The sequence below is a fragment of the Eleutherodactylus coqui genome, chromosome 1, assembly GCF_035609145.1.
Source record: "Eleutherodactylus coqui strain aEleCoq1 chromosome 1, aEleCoq1.hap1, whole genome shotgun sequence".
NCBI lineage: Eukaryota > Metazoa > Chordata > Amphibia > Anura > Eleutherodactylidae > Eleutherodactylus > Eleutherodactylus coqui.
This window is the reverse complement of record NC_089837.1, coordinates 247,682,880-247,699,540: the sequence shown is the minus strand read 5'-3', so window position 1 is coordinate 247,699,540 and position 16,661 is coordinate 247,682,880. Positions and strand designations below refer to the sequence as shown.

The 16,661-nt window shown below is 45.0% G+C and overlaps 1 protein-coding gene across 3 annotated transcripts in view; it reads left to right on the top strand.

Annotated features, from left to right (window-relative positions):
* Positions 1 to 16,661, top strand: part of CRYBG1 (crystallin beta-gamma domain containing 1) — a 230,065-nt gene that overhangs the window by 117,629 nt on the left and 95,775 nt on the right. Inside the window, exon 1 of one of the 3 annotated variants that reach the window (XM_066607890.1) lies at positions 15,210 to 15,427. The exons of the other annotated variants lie outside the window; for them this stretch is intronic. Coding sequence (XP_066463987.1) covers positions 15,239 to 15,427 — 189 coding nt within the window. The 5' untranslated portion in view covers positions 15,210 to 15,238. Of the gene's footprint in view, positions 1 to 15,209; positions 15,428 to 16,661 lie in introns of those variants that run through there. 3 annotated transcript variants of the gene reach the window in all.

Sequence of the window (16,661 nt, the reverse complement as noted above, 5' to 3'; positions counted from 1 at the left end):
CAATAGGTGGCACTGTGGAGGATTTATTCCATCTCCCTTATTTGCATATTACCCAGAGGAGCGTGCGTGGCCATTTGAGTCTCCTCACTTAGTTTATAGTATATAGTTGCTCTCCCTAAGGAGAAAAGAGCGTTTCTGACCTCTGTGCATTTAAAGTAACCAGACAACCCCTTTTCATTAGGACCCCTGTGTGAAAATATTAAACAAAGATATACTTATATAAAATAATCTGCAGCCCGCTGTGGTCCTAAGATTTGTTCTTACAAATGGGAAATCAAGTGACTCCTGCAGCCAATGAGAGGCAGCAGCATGGCGCCATTGAATTTCTGCAGTGACGCTGCAGCCTCACATTGGCTGCAGAGGTCATCTGATTTCTTGTGACATCATATGGCACGAAAACTAGGCAACCGGAGGTGCAGCTCCCAGATCAAGCCCTAAGATAAATTGTTTTGTGGCACAGCGGATCCACATCCACTGCCATGACACAGTGTACCAACTTCCATTTACATGCCAATTTTCTCTATACAAAATCCATGTTTTCTTCCAGTCAATGGGGTGATGTTATCCAGTGGTGACACCATGGGAATCCCATTGTTTTTGGAAGGGGTTATTCATCTTTAGATGTGACCAACTTCTGGCTTCTTCCAATGTGGCGTCAGTTGAATGTTTCTCCTTCCATACCTCTTTCTCCCAGCCTTTGTTTGACTTCACAGTCATAAGACAGATATTCTGCTGAATTCCTTATGCGTGTTGTGAGAAAGGGATCTTTGGAGTTGTAGGAAGAGCGGTGCAGCGCAGCTTTGCAAGGAAACGTACCCCTGCCAACCAGTTGTTTGCAGGAACCACAAAAGTTGGAACTACGGTAGCACAGATTGTATACTATGCCTCAGCATGAGATGGTATTGCAAGCTTAGGCCCAAACAGCTGATCTATGTAGGTTCCACCTACCCAGAGGGCAGGTCATCATAAAGCTTTTACTATACCTTATGGAAAGATTATATTTTAGTCATTGGATTAAAAATTGGATTGAGTGCCCTATATAGTCACAGCTTGACTGTCCTCATAGGAGTCCTAGACTTTTAACTCAAATGAATAAATAACAAATGAAATAGTTTTTCATATTTTGATGTAAAGGACGCTCGCTGCCTCTCTTTTTAGTGAACCCAATAAATGCAAAGTAGTATCATCCTGTGGTAAATGAAAATGTTCTTTCGTCACTGAAAAAATCAAATTCAGGTGATTTTCATATCTCTGTGTTCTGTAAATGTAAATGAGACTAAGTGATCCAAAGTGACATTCACATCTATGTTGAAGGCTCCGGTCAGAGCCTTTGGCGTAGATCAGTACAAAATCATGCTGTGCCACTGTGAAAAATTTAAATGGCATGCTGGAGGGCATATGAACCGCATTATAGCCAAAGGGGTCTGTCTGGTGCTGTTCGAGTCCAACATCTATTGGATCCTGTGGTTCCAGTATTTTCAATGTTTGGCTTTGAGGATAGAGACGAACAACACAAATGTAAAGCAAAAGTGCAAAATGGGCATGCTTTTAAATTTCTTTGAGTTATAAAAGTATGCAATACAACACCATAGTATTACTCCGAAGGCTAATAGTAATGCCTTCCACCTTTACATACCAGATATTTTCTTGTTACATCTGTCTCCAAATGTTAATTAACATTATTCTGAGAAGGGGATCATAGTCTTAGGCCACTTGCACACATGCGTTCAGAAAACGTGCTCAAAATCGTGACATTTTTTGCGCAAATTTTGAGTGCAGTTTTTGAACACGTCAGAGCGTTTGATAGCGGTTTTTAACGTACCCCGTCATTGTGATGGGTGATGAGAGTCCTGTTCTATTTTAGAAATGCTGCGTTCGAGCACAGCTCTTAGAAGCCCCATTAAAATCAATGGGTGCATTGTACTGTGGTCATGACAGCGCTCGGGACGCCATGCTAATCGCAGTAAAAGTGGTGTGTGTGAGAGTGGCCTTAGGATGGCTTTACACGGGACAACTATCAGCTAAAAAATTATTCAAACAAGCGATTTTCAGCGATTAGTTGTCCCGTGTAATCTTGGCACTCAACAAGGTACTGAGCGAGAGATCTCTGAGTAGTCGCTATGCACTCACTGATAACAAAGTGACCAGTGAGCGAGGTCTCGCTCAGTGTAAACAGGTAGTCATTCATCTTTGAATGACTGCCTGTTCACAGTGAATATAGGTGGATAGCCAGAAGAGATCTCTGGTCTGCTCTGCCTCCATTCATTGAACAACTATTGCTCCTGTGTAAAAGCAAGAGGAATAGGTGGATAACTGTTATGTGCTCTTGGGATAACTCTCAGGCACTCTTGTAGTATTATTGTATCTTGTCACCACCAGTAAGCTAGGGGTTTGACAGGACTTGCATGGAGGAACGCCCCTGTCACATCCCTAGCTCCCGATTGGGTGACTTGTGTAAGATCCTAGCAGCAGCGTCTGTATAGATTGTTGCCTGGGCTGCACAGTTACGGTTAGGGGTTTGTCTTCATGTTAGGCTTACATTATTAGCTGTAAATACTTCCATGTTACAGGGGTAACATGGAAGAGTTTACAGTGAATAATCTAAGCCTCACCTGAAAACTCACCCTAACCCTAACCGTAACTGTCCGGCCCAGGGAACAATCTATACAGACGCTGCAGCAAGGAGTTTTCCTGGAGCAGCTGTCTCCCTAGCATCTCCCTATGCCAACTGTTACGCCGTGCCTCCGGCCTGCAGCAATCACCGTTCACTGAGGCAGGGGTTCCGCTGCCTCAGTGCTCTGGTGTCTCCTGCTGGTGCCCCAATGCCCCTGCAGTGAGGCAGGGGCTCCACTGCGTCACTGTTCCTTTGTCTTCTGCCTGCACCGCAATCCCCCTGCACTCAGCCAGGGGATCTGCTCACTCACTGCTCCAGTGTGTCCTGCCGGCGCCGCAATCCCCCTGCACTGAGGCAGGGGCTCCGCTGCCTCAGTGCTCCGGTGTCTCCTGCCGCCGCATCCACTCCGACCCTTGTCGCTGCTGTAGGGGATAAGGAATGGCTCTGTGTGTCCTGCTGCGGCTGGGTGTACATGTGGTGCCGCCGCCTGCAACACTGTTTCCAGGTTTGCTGAGGTCCTCCCCTGCCTGAGGATCCTCTGCAGGTGCTGCTGGCACTGTGGAAGAACCCTTTGTGGCCTACCAGGACCTGCAGGCCAGCTTGCTCTGTAGCCAATCAGCTACAGGGGGCGTAACTGGCCTGTCACTTTTGTCTCCTGGTGGTGACAAGATACAATAATACCGACATCCTATGATAGACTGTCACAGGTTTTTCATTTTTTAAAGTCACCTACTATATTAAATGGAAAATACTTATGGTCATAGTTATAGGGGATAGAGAAGTAGCAGTCACACATAAGGTGACTTTATACAGGATGGCTATTGGGTTTTGTTACAGATTTTGCATTGGAAACTATTAGCTAGAAACTAAAATGATCTGTTATCTACTATATTCAGTTTGTAGCCTTCATAGTTAAACAGTGTGGGTGGGGAATTTCCGCAGTTCTTTACAGCTGCCCTCATCGATATTGATTAGTACAATTTAGAAAAAAAAAACTATACTATTATTTTTTATAAGCTAAAATGTAGCTGTTAATTAAAATGCATATAATTGGATTGGGGGCAGACATAATTAATAATGGAACTCTGTATGAGCAATGTGCGGGACTCATACTTTCTACATTCTGATTTGCCACTGCTGGGTTAATCATGATATAATTTATTTACTTAGTGTCTGTGCACTAAATATATACCACTAGTGGTATCATAGAATTGTAGAGTTGGAAAGATCATCGGGTCCAACCCCCTGCTCCATGCAGGATTCACTAAATCATCCCAGACAGATGTCTGTCCAGCCTCTGTCTGAAGGCTTCCATTTAAGGAGAACTCACCACTTCTCATGGCAACCTGTTCCACTCATTGATCATCTTACTGTCAGAGAGCTTTTTCTCTAATATCTAATTTGTGTCTCCTCCTTTTCAGTTTCATCCCATTGCTTCTAGCCTTTCCTTGTGCAAATGACAATAGGGCTGATCCCTCTGCACAGTGACAGCCCTTCAGATATTTGTAGACAGCTATTAAGTCTCCTCTCAGCCTTCTTTTCTGCAAGCTAAACATTCCGAGATCCTTTAGCCGTTCCTCATAGGACATGATTTGCAGACCGCTCACCATCCTGGTGGCTCTTCTCTGAACTTGCTCCAGTTTATTGAGGTCTGACTAAGGAAGAGTAGAGGGGGATAATTACCTCATGTGATCTTGACGCTATGCTTCTCTTAATACATCCCAGAATTGTCTACCTTTTTTTGCTGCTGCTGCATCACACTGTATCAGAACTGTCAATAATAGCTTTAATTTAGCCACTGCTTCAACCCCAGTAGTAATGATGAGGATAGATGTTGCCCTCTATGAGGGGGTTAGAGTGACTTCCAATTTGTTTAGAGAAACTATTGCAGTCAAAAGTGGAGTAGTTGCCAATAGCAACTGAGGGCTATGCAGTAGACTGATAAGGTAAAATGTTATGCTTTCGTAACACTTTAATAGAATTTTTGGTTATTAGTGAGATGTTTTCCATCTATTCACCTGCCTAAAATGTGGGCCAAAATGAAGAAATGTCACGGAAAGCTGCTTTCAATATCCCCATGTTATATAGTCAAATACGTTTGAGGTCATAGGGACTACGCTTGGCTTTGAAGCAATACATATATAAAGAAAGCAAATATTTAATTTGCCTGTGAGTTGGCAGACTCGCCTGATGATAGGCAGTTAGCATTTCTAATACACTTGTTTTTGTTGTCAGCAGATCACATGTCAAATAGCATTTGGCTATTTAGGATCACATGGTTGATGGCTTTTAGCACAGGAAGCAAAGGTCTCGTAGAACGGTGTTGACATTGCAGAGGCACACCTGTGTTGGAGAAGCTTTCCGGTATACTTCCAGAGGGAGCGTTATTGAGGAATGGGGAGGAGGGCGCCGCTGGAATGTGCCTGGGGCAGGTTAACTCCTCCCTTTCTTAATCCTCCACGCTACAATCATTTTTCCATTAAATCTTTGCCAGTCAGCCGCTTCTGATATACAAACATGTTTATTGGCTGTTTTGCTTACAAATCAGGACAAATATCCTTACAATATATCTTTGCATAGCACAAGACAGAGTTCTTTCATCTTCAGGTTATGTTGTTTTACTGATGTTATACAGTAATTACTGCTCTAGGCAAAGTGATGCGCATGCCATTTGGTTGGAGTAATGCCCCTGCACGGGTTCAGAATCTTATTATTGAAGTTTTTAAAGATAGTATGGAGCAATTATTGATCAATATGTTGTGATATTTTGATTTTTTTCTCCCAATTCTCAGTCCCATGTCAGCCATGTTTGTACTGTACTTCAAAGATTATGAGAAAATCATCTTTTTGCCAAAAAACTGTTTGTGTGCCGAAAGTTAATTTTTTGGGGTTACGGTTGGTTTTCGGATATATTTTTCCAAACTCTAGTGATTAAGGATGGGGTCCAGCAAAAAACAACAAAAGGATTAGAACGGTTTCTTGGTTTTGCAAATTAATATCAGAAGTTCCTTAAAGGGGTTGTCCCGCGCCGAAACGGGTTTTTTTTTTTTTTAAACCCCCCCCCCCGTTCGGCGCGAGACAACCCCGATGCAGGGGTTAAAAAAACCACCCGCACAGCGCTTACCTGAATCCCGGCGGTCCGGCGTCTTCATACTCACCTGCTGAAGATGGCCGCCGGGATCCTCTGTCTTCATGGACCGCAGGGCTTCTGTGCGGTCCATTGCCGATTCCAGCCTCCTGATTGGCTGGAATCGGCACGTGACGGGGCGGAGCTACACGGAGCTACACGGAGCCCCATTCAGAAAAGAAGAAGACCCGGACTGCGCAAGCGCGGCTAATTTGGCCATCGGAGGGCGAAAATTAGTCGGCACCATGGAGACGAGGACGCCAGCAACGGAGCAGGTAAGTATAAAACTTTTTATAACTTCTGTATGGCTCATAATTAATGCACAATGTACATTACAAAGTGCATTATTATGGCCATGCAGAAGTGTATAGACCCACTTGCTGCCTCGGGACAACCCCTTTAAGGGTTTATCCGAGATTGCTAAATCCTGATCTGACTAAGACTACATTCACAAAGGGCGAGCACGATATTGGGCTGAGAGTCCTGGCCCGATGATGCACTTGTCAGTATGCGTTTTACCCACGGAGATTTTTCACGTGTGTCGGGGGTTTGGCAACTGTTTCCCATTGTTTTCAATGGAAAACATCACATTGCACTCGCTTGCACATCGCACGGCATGCAACATGTTTGACTGTGACATTGAAAACAATGGGTGATGCGTTCCAAGTAACAAGAAAAAATAGGAAATGCAGTAATTTTTTAGTTCACAGCATCTCTGTGAGGGAAAACCGCTCATATGTATGTCTCCATTCAAAAAAATGGAGCTCACATTCATGCAAGTTTTGTGTGTCTCACAATGCACTGAACTTGCGCAAGATTCACGATTGTGTGAATGTAGAAGAAGAAAGGGGATTTAACTCATTGGAAACCTCAGGTATTTGGGCTTTTTCTAAACTTAGAGCTAACTTGTCATGTCCCCACAGCACCATAACTTATGGCCCATTTACACAGGACGAATAATGTTCAGAACTGTTCAAGTTCCTGCAGGAATTTTAAGTATATTCGTCCTGTGTAAATGTGTGCAGCGACTGAACAAGAATTGTTCAGGTGTTCAGTTTCTTCATGCAGAAAACTGAACTACTCACCATTCAGTGTAAAGAGCAGTTGTTCACTTCTGAACGGCTATCTTTGAATGGAGGCTGGTGGGGTAAGAACACTCCCTGGCCACCCCGCTTCCATGTCGGCAGTGCTTTTAGTCATGCCAGCGATATTCGCTCCTGTGTAACAGCACAGGAGCTAGCATCACTGGTACGAGTTGTCCGAAAGCTCCTCCATGTAAATGGGGCATGAGTTTATAGTGCTGTGGGGACGTGACATGTTCGCTTTAAAATAAGTTTTATCTCCACCCCTATTTTAGTACAACTGGATCTAGAATTGCCATTCATTGTAGAATTTGACACCTCAGTGACAGAGGCTGGGATTGTCCTGTCTCAAGGTCCTGCCTCTTTATCTAATCTCGGCCCTTGCGCCTAATTTTCATTGAAAAAACTATGACATAAGGAATCGTGAACTGTTGGCCATTAAATGTGCATTTTAAGAGTGGCGTCATTGTCTTGAGGAAGCTAAGCATAAAATTACTATAACTGATTATAAAATCTGAGTTACAGCCTGCCGAGGGAGTGTATCCCAAACAAGCAAGGTGGGCTTTGTTTTTCTCCAAGTTTAATTTCATTATTCCTTTTAGGTCCGGTACTAAAATATCAAAGCCAATGCCTTGTTTCATAGTTTCTACTAAGTCTCAACTTGACTTTTCTAAACCCATCCCAATACTTTCCCATTTGTCAATTACGATCTCTTCCAAAGAGATCCTGGATATCTTTCTGAAAGGAAGATAGTAATTTGAAATATTGTCAACAGGTTTAGCATAGTATGTCATTTTAACTACTTAACTACCAGGCCCTCCTAAAGCTTTTAATTAAAAATGCTATCAGACGTCATGCTATTCTGGAAAATATTGTCTCTAACCAAGTTTGAAATTTAGGATGGCTGTTCCAAGATTAATGTGGAATTCTCTTTTCCTCGGCCTACCACCCTGAAACCAATGTTCAAACGAAACGTTTTAATCAAACTCTCTGCTGTTATATTTCTGATAATCATGTAGCTACCTGCCTCTTGCTGAGTTTGCCATAAATAATTGCTACCAAGAACCTATTAAAACTACTTCCTTTTTCTGCAATTATAGTTTGCATCCCTGGTTTTGTTCACATTCTGCTTTGGATGTTTAACTCTCGAAGCTGGACAAATGATCAATAAATGAAACAATGTTTGGCCGGAGAATTTCAAAACTCCCACATGTGAGCAAAAAATTGATTCCAGTAGGGAATATTCTGTGGGTCCTTCACATCAAGCTTAAGAGGGTTTTTGGTACTGAAAAAAAAAGGTTTAAGGACTTAAAATCAATAACAATTAAATACTCACCTATCCCAGCTGCTCCTGTCCAGCACTGCAGCCCCAATGCCCGCCCCATGGAACCCGGAAGTAGTGTTGGTCATATACCATTCACTGTGCACTTGACCACTCAACCACTCACAGGCTTCAGCGATGATTCTTTAAGGGTTAATGCCCATGGCCTGGATTTATGCCCGATGTAGATCTGTGGCAGAATAACGCAGCTATTAGGTCTTATTTGCATCCAATGGCTCAGTCCTCACATGCGGGATTCTGCAGCAGATTTACGGCGCAGGAAAAAAATCGCGGCATGATCTATTTTACCGTGTTTTTCCGCGGCAAGAGGTCTCCATTAATATAGTATAGGACCTCCTGCCCCTGGACGGAGCGGGATACACCCAAGGTTTTTTACGCCACGGCAATCCTGCGGGGATAAACTTAAAAAAATCCCCGCTGGCGATCACGGAAAAATGTGCTTTTTACCGCAGACTTCATTAATACTATATTAATGGAGACCTCCCGCCACAGAAAAACACGGTAAAATAGAACATGCCATGATTTTTTTCCTGTGGCGTAAAGCCACAACAGAATCCCGCATGTGAGGACTGAGCCATTAGGTTCAATGGGAATGTGGCATAAATCCGGCTGTGAGCATTAGCCCTTAATGGAGAAGTGGAAGAAACGTAGTAAAAAGTGCATTTTTCTGCGATCGCCAGCGGGAACTTTTCTGTTTATTCCCGCGGTGTAAAACCGTGGGCGTATCCCACTCCGTCCGTGAGCAGGAGGCCTTATGGCCGCTGAAGCCGGCAAGTGGTTGAGTGGTCACATGAAGAATGAAGAGCATGTCACTGCCTGCCCTTCCTTCCAGTTCTTTGTGGCAGGCCTCAGAGCTGCAGCGCTGGACAGGGAGTGGCCAGAATAGGTGAGTATTACATTTTTTATAAATCTCAGTCCCTTTCATTTCTGTTCTTTAAGTTCTGGAAACCCCCTTTAATGTGCCATCTTCCAAACTAGTTCCCAAATTCATTGGTCCTTACATGATAATTGAAGTTGATAACCCAGTAGTCTTCAGACTGCAACTTGCGTCATAATTCATAATGTATTTCATACGTTTTTGTTAAAAATCTATCATTCTCAAGGATGTCAAGTCAAAACCTCACCTCCTCTAGTTATGGCCAAGGAGAGATCCTGGGTGCCTGCTAACTCCATTAATGCTAACTAGAGATGAGTGAGCATACTAGCTAAGGGCAATTGCCCTTAGCAAGTACCTGCCCGTTCGGGAGCAAAGATTCGGGTGCCAGCGGTGGGGGAAAGCGGGGAGGAACGGAGGGGAGATCTCTTTCACCCTCTCCCCCCCCCCCCCCGCGCTCCCTCCTGCTCATGGCCGCAACTCACCTGTCACCCGCAGCGGCAGTCGAACCTTTTCTTCCGAGTGGGGAGATACTCGCTAAGTACACTGGACAATGCTCGCTCGAGTAATTGTCCTTAGCGAGTATGCTCGCTCATCTCTAATGCTAACTGGTTTATTAAGAAATTTCATTTTCAAAGTCTTAATAAACCAGGACGTGAGTGTTCAGAGGCACATCATAGAAGAGGGGGTACTGTCACGAACCACGTTTCAACTAATATCGTGTTTCCCTGAAAATAAGACAGTGTCTTATATTAATTTTTGTTTAAAAAGTTTAACTTTTTTACATGTATAGCTGCCTGCACACTATTTAAATTGACTTTTTTAAATTAACTGTTAGCAGGGCTTAATTTTGGAGTAGGGCTTATATTTCAAGCATCCTCAAAAAGCCCGAAAAATCATTTTGCGTCCTCAAAAATTCTGGAAAATCATGCTATGTCTTATTTTCAGGGAAACAGGGTAGTTATCAGTTGGATTGGTGCAAATGACTGCAAATTTCCTACCTTCATTACCTGTTCAGCACTGCTAAATCATCTGTGTTACCACAGCCAGGGTTTCAGATGAGTAGGGGTTAATTCTGCACATTGCTCTCAGTTATTCAGATATAAACCCTTTATTAATAAACCTGGCAGTATAGCTTTCTTGTCCCAGACCTCTGGTACTAGTCCTTGTACTCTGGTGTATTCTGCTTGTCTGTGTTGCTGACCCATCCTGCTTTGGACTGTGATTTAGGATCTCTGCATGCTGTCCTCCCGATTCACACCCTACTTTCATTTTGTCTGCATGACTGAATCAAGCAGAGGGTGCGCTCACACCACATTTGGATCAATGTTTTTAGGATTGTGTCTTAATCCCAGAAAAGGGAATTCAGTCATAACATAGTAACAGCGTGTGAGACTGAAAAAAACCCACATGTGCATCCAGTTCAGCCTGTTTCTTCGCTTTCAAGGAAAAAATTCATTCTGACTCCGAGTCAGCTGGACAGAATATTGTAGGCGATTATGCTTTTTTTGTAGGCCTTAAATAAAAAAAATGGCAACCTTGTCAATCTTGCCCTTACTGCCCTTCATTTGATTAAAGGAAGTCTATTGCTCCATTCAGGGTTCCATCTGAATCCAATTTTCTGCGATTTAGTGGATACCTTGGGATGTCGATTAAAGCTCTCTGGGCTTCACAGATTTGTGTTGGGTGTTCTGATGTGACATCTACTTGGCATGTCTATATGTCAAAAGTGAACTTCTGGTGTTTATTCTATGACTGAAGGAAGATGTGAAAGCAGTATTGTCCAATAGGTCTTAAATATTAGTTGTGGTCAGCGCCCATTTTTGCCCAGTAGACCAAATACATGTACAGCTGTTTGTGTTTCTTGTTCATGCAGTGCCAGAAGGTGATGTTCCATACACTGTTCTAGCCATAATTTAAAGGATTTTTTTTAAACAGCAAAAGCTGACATAAAATGCAGCACATGATGTCCACAATGCTTGGCTCGTATTATTGGAGTACATATACCGGCCAGGAGATGGTATAAGGAAACATTTCTATCATGCTTAGTGAATGGTGTCAAATCTATGTTGGTGTGTTAAGGGGAAACACTCTAGGAGCCTTCAGGCAATCCCAGCAACGCTGTCATGTGTGGTATAAGCATTGTAAGGAAAGCTGGTAGCAGGATCCAGAGACACTCTCTGTAATACAAGCATTGTCATGTTGCTTAACCCTTTCCAATCCAATTTGTATCCTGGTTTTCCTAGGAGGCTTACTCCTTTTCTGCCATTATAGAACGGTGCTATATGCTGGCTAAAGCCAGTACTGCATGAGGTGACACAATGGATAGGCTTCGACAGCAGAGAGGCTGGCAATATACAGTAAGAGAACCCCGACGGAGCTGTATAGCCTTAAATCATAATGTCTTCAGAGGTCAGACAGTGGATTGGAAAGGGTTAAGGCCAAGGAGTCCTTCCAGGTTGTGAACCAAGATGTAGCTACACCGCTGCTCTAGCGAGGATTCCTACAAACTGTATTGGATATGAAAAACACTCATTCTCAAAAGAAATCCATTCCCTAGAAGGAATTGTTGGAATGGAATTAAACTTTCTCTTGTGATTGTAACATTGATATAAGTGATTACAATATCAGAGCAAACGGATAATTTATTGTGGAAAACCGACCCCTTGAAGGGAGGCTCTAGTACCCTGTTGTACCGGCTCTAGCTTGGATACAAGATGTGATAGGGGCAGGCATGGAGGCTCTAGCACCCTGTTGTACCACCTCTAGCTTGGATACAAGATGTGATACAGGTGGGCATGGAGGCTCTAGTACCCTGTTGTACCACCTCTAGCTTGGATGTAAGATGTGATACAGCTGGGCATGGAGGCTCTAGTACCTTGTTGTACCGCCTCTAGCTTGGATACAAGATCTGATATGGGTGAGCATGGAGGTTCTAGTACCCTGTTATACTGCATCTAGCTTGTATACAGGATGTGATACGGGCAGCCATGGAGGCTCTAGCACCCTGTTGTACCGCCTCTAGCTTGGATACAAGATGTGATACAGGTGGGCATAGAGGCTCTAGCACCCTGTTGTACCGCCTCTAGCTTGGATGCAAGATGTGATGCAGGTGGGCATGCAGGCTCTAGTACCCTGTTGTACCACCTCTAGCTTGGATGTAAGATGTGATACAGGCGGCACGGAGGCTCTAGTATCCTGTTGGGCCCCCTCTAGCTTGGATACAAGATGTGATAAGGGCAGGCATGGGAGCTGTAGTATCCTGTTGTACCACCTCTAGCTTGGATACAAGATGTGATACTGGCAGGCATGGAGGCTCTAGTACCCTGTTGTACTGCCTCTAGCTTGGATGCAAGATGTGATACGGGCAGGCATGGAGGCTCTACTACCCTCTTGGGCTGCTTCCAGCTTGGATACAAGATGTGATATGGGGGGCAAGGAGGTTCTAGTACCCTGTTGTACCACCTCTAGCTTAGAAGATGTGATATGAGCGTGCATGGAGGCATACAGGTTCCATATGGTATTGTGTGGCATATCAACCCACATTTGCTATAACTGAGCCTCTAGATCAGGGGTGTCAAATTCATTTTCACCGAGGGCCACATCAACCTTACGCCTCATGTCTTTGCTCGTACCGGTAAAACAAGCTACAGTCCCCCCTGCAGCGTTTTACCAGTATTTGTAAATAGTCGGTCTGCCGGCAGAGACGCATATTGCTCCAAGTGTACTGCATATGCCAGTGTATCACACACAAACAGTCATGCGCAGTGACTCCTTCTTCCCTGCTCTGTTTTATAGCGGGATTGCGTATGAAAACTCCACCTATACATAATGTATAGGGTGCACACTGTCTGGTACGCAGAGAAATAGAGTATGCTGCGATCTATTTCTTGTGCTTATCAACATGCAGCGGTCTAATGTAATTGCATAGTATGGGCTTGCTCACTTGAGCGCACTTGCATAGCGTATTACGGGCGCAATTGCACGGTGATTAGAACTCATTGATTTCAAATGATTTTAAAAAAATACAAGGCATGACCTGTTTTGGTGCATATTACACTAGCGGGTGCACATTTTCATCGAATACGCAGGAAACCAGTGTATTTGCGCACCATTTCAGTAAGCCTGTCTGCGTTCTTTTTTCTATGTAGAAATACGCATTGCATTTGTACACATAAAACCACACAGGCGCAGCCAAAGAACACGGGCGTAAGCAGTACTTGTTCGCAGTGATGTGCAGAGTATTTTTACGATCAGAATGTGCTTACGTCTATATGACCCCCAAAGTGGCTGCGGTAGTAGCAGTGCCCCAATAGTGGCCGCAGTAGTAATACATGTTCTATTGGTGATAAATCTGGTGCCCGGGCAGCTATGGAAGTGTGACAATGTTGTGCGGACATTCCTGTGACAGCATTGCTGTGTGCAGCCGAGCATTATTCTGCTGCCTCTTGGAAGCAGCCATGAGAGGCTGCAGGATGTCCCCAACACATTGCTGAGAAGTCATTGTCCTTCATACCACTACTAGGAGGGACTAACTGTTGTATACGATGGCCCCAGAACATTACACCAGCAGGGGGCAGTGTGTGGCTCCACAGAAAAGGCAGGATTGAGGTGCTCCAGAATAGAACAAGCTGTTTTCAGAGTGGTCAAGCTGTTTTCAGCGCCCAGAGTCGAGTGGTCAACAAGCTCTACACAAGCGGAAAATGGGGTCACCACACACAAGTAGTGTAGGAGAGACTTAATATAGGCCAAGGGGTGGAACCACTTTTAGAGCCTCAGGCGGCAAGACCGTTCATCTAAGCACACCACAAGATGTAACTGCATGCCGAGTTTTGCAGTTAAACAACTCCTTCTTCTAGGTGCTTGCTTTTTGTTTCTGACTATAGTGTCTGAGTACTTTTGACCACACATGGCTTAAAGGTGATGTTACCTGGGATGTCTATCGGCAGCATAATCGCTCAACTGACCAAATTCACAAGACAGTTGTCCAGTGTAAACATGGCCACCGGTATGGCGACCAGCGATAACCTGCGAGTCATTTCATCCTACTATAAAGATAGTCAGTGATTGATTAGAAGTAGTCTGGTTACAGCTGTTTGCATTTAAGTAACTTGTAAATGAGTTTGCATGGCGATCCCCTCTATGAACAATATCCTGGCGAACAGCTAATGAACAATTAGCGCTCTGTGTGAGAGCAAACAAACAACTGTTGTTCGTACACTTTGACGACTTTTCTGAGCGACTACATGAACAATAGCTGCTCCGTGTAAAGGCACTTTCATTTTCTTTTTTTCAAACCTCGTTCTACATCTGGCGCTGCTTACAGCTCTGTATCCCTGTGGCCCGGCTCAGACTCACGTACTTTGGCCATGTAATGTGAGTAGAGTCGCTAGAAACATCTATAATGATTGGACAGATCAGTGGCAAGAGAGACCCGGCCACCAAAGGACACGATGACTGATACTGTCAGAGCTGATACTGGCATGGATATCGTACAACTGAATAAGGCCGCCTGCAGACGGGCGGGTTGGATCCTGCGGCGAGGATTCTCGCCGCGGGACCCGACCCAAGCGCCTGCACGGACCAGCGCGTACTCACCCACGGCTCCAGCTGTTTGATATGCCGGCTTGCCGAGCAGTCGATGCATGCGCAGACCGGAGCCGGGTGAGTGACGTTTCTGTGCGGGGCTCTGCGAGACCCGCACAGAAATAGGACATGCCGCGGTTTGTTGGCCAAACCGTGGCCGTCTGCATAGGATTGCGTTTGTCAACGCAATCCTATGCAGGCTTCCAGCGGCGGAAATCCCGTCGTGGAATTTCCGGCCGTGTGCAGTCGCCCTAAAGCAGTGCAAAACCAAAAAACATGGAGGGAGCCTTTAGGGTCATTGATGGTTGTGAGGAACTGAATGGCTGACAACACAGCTCTGCATGTTCTATACTCTGCTCTCTGCCCCATTCAGATACATTGGCTCCGGTCCCGGTGATTTCAGGAGTCATCCCTCTTGTGACATATTGATGAATCTCCTCCACAGGAGGATGTCACCACACAGGAGGGCTCCCAGGACAGCCTCCCCTGCAGTTCACACCCAGGGCTTGTCAGTATAGCACCCCAGCCATCATGTAAGGAGAGCCGTGAGGCGCTGCAGGGAGTGTTAGTGCTGTCAGGTCTCCCTGCTCATGAGCTGTTTGGCCGGAGGTGCATGGGAGGGGAGGACTGTCATGTTCCTGGACTACACCCTACACACAGGTTATCACACGGCCAGGTGGTCGGCTCCTCCCCAGCAGGACTCCCGGACGCGGCGGCCGGCGGTAGCTTACAGCCCATCTCCAGCTGTACGGCGCTGACTGCCTTTTCTGGACTCTTTGGGGGCCTTGTCTGTTCCCTTTCTGTGAGTATAGGAGGGATTCCGTGTGAGCGCTTGTATAACACCCCTTCTTATCCGGCAGGTTGGAGTAGATGACCGCCGGCTGGTGTTGCCGGCTAGTTCTGCACGCCCCTGTAGAGTCCTATAATAAGTGACTTTAATACGTGTTTTAAAATCTGCGTTATTGCTTGTATCTGCTTGTATTGGGCACATTTCATAGAAATAAGCCTGCAGTTACGTGTATCCTCCACTAGGGGGAAAGCTGTCACAATTCTTCCAGCTTGCTCTGCACTGTATAGGGACGGCACTGGGAGAGAACAGTCCTGAAGCTTTAGGATTTATTGCCACTTTATTATGACGTCTGCACACACAATCAGGGACTATTTTATTAACCTATTGTATTTTTTTCTGAAACTGCTACAATCATAGAGCAAATTCTGCCGATATGTGACACTTTGGCCGTGTCCGTCTCCACTTGGTTGGGGGCATTCAGTCCTGGTGGGATGGTGGCTGAGTATGGATAAGTCCTGCTAGAGATCATCTGTGGCCCTCAGGTGAGCGGTGACCCTGGAGAGGAGGTGACCTGCTGATGGCTGCCGGGTCACTCACAAGGTCACTTTCTGGCAGCAGAAGAGAATAGTGTAGGCAAAAGTAATGTTAGGTGTTCTCACAAAGCAGGAGTTTAGAAAATAGAATTCAGGTTTTTTTTTTAATGCTTTTACTTGCCCTTTCCCCCAGACTACTGATGGTTGCAGCTTTAGGTTTCGTTCACACAGGACGCTATCATGTCAAAAACAAATCCACGTGCCCCCGCACATCTTGGGGTCTATCCCCAGCATATCGGATGTTCCGTTCCGAATCTGTGTGTTGCTGAATTCCCTTAAAATACAGGACTAACATCGCTCCACGCAGTGCTATCTGTCCTGCTGAATCCATGCTGGATGGAGACCGAATAGACAGTATATCGATGGCGTCTGTTTGCTTTATGGGTGCCACGCTCTTGCTGATTTGTTAATGGTGTAAAATTACGCCTTACATGAAGGTACCGTAGGTTCAGTCACACGGCGCAGAAGTCGGATGGCGATTATGGATGCTTCTTTTACAAATTGGCGTAGTTTTGTTTTGTATTATGTCCTTGATTGTCGGTTTTGCATCTAGATTTGTTCTTTTTTTTTTTTTTTGCTGAGTGTCCATGGGAGGGACAGAATATCGCGAGTGATATTTTGCCACAGGAGAGCACTAATGTCACCACGGTTTT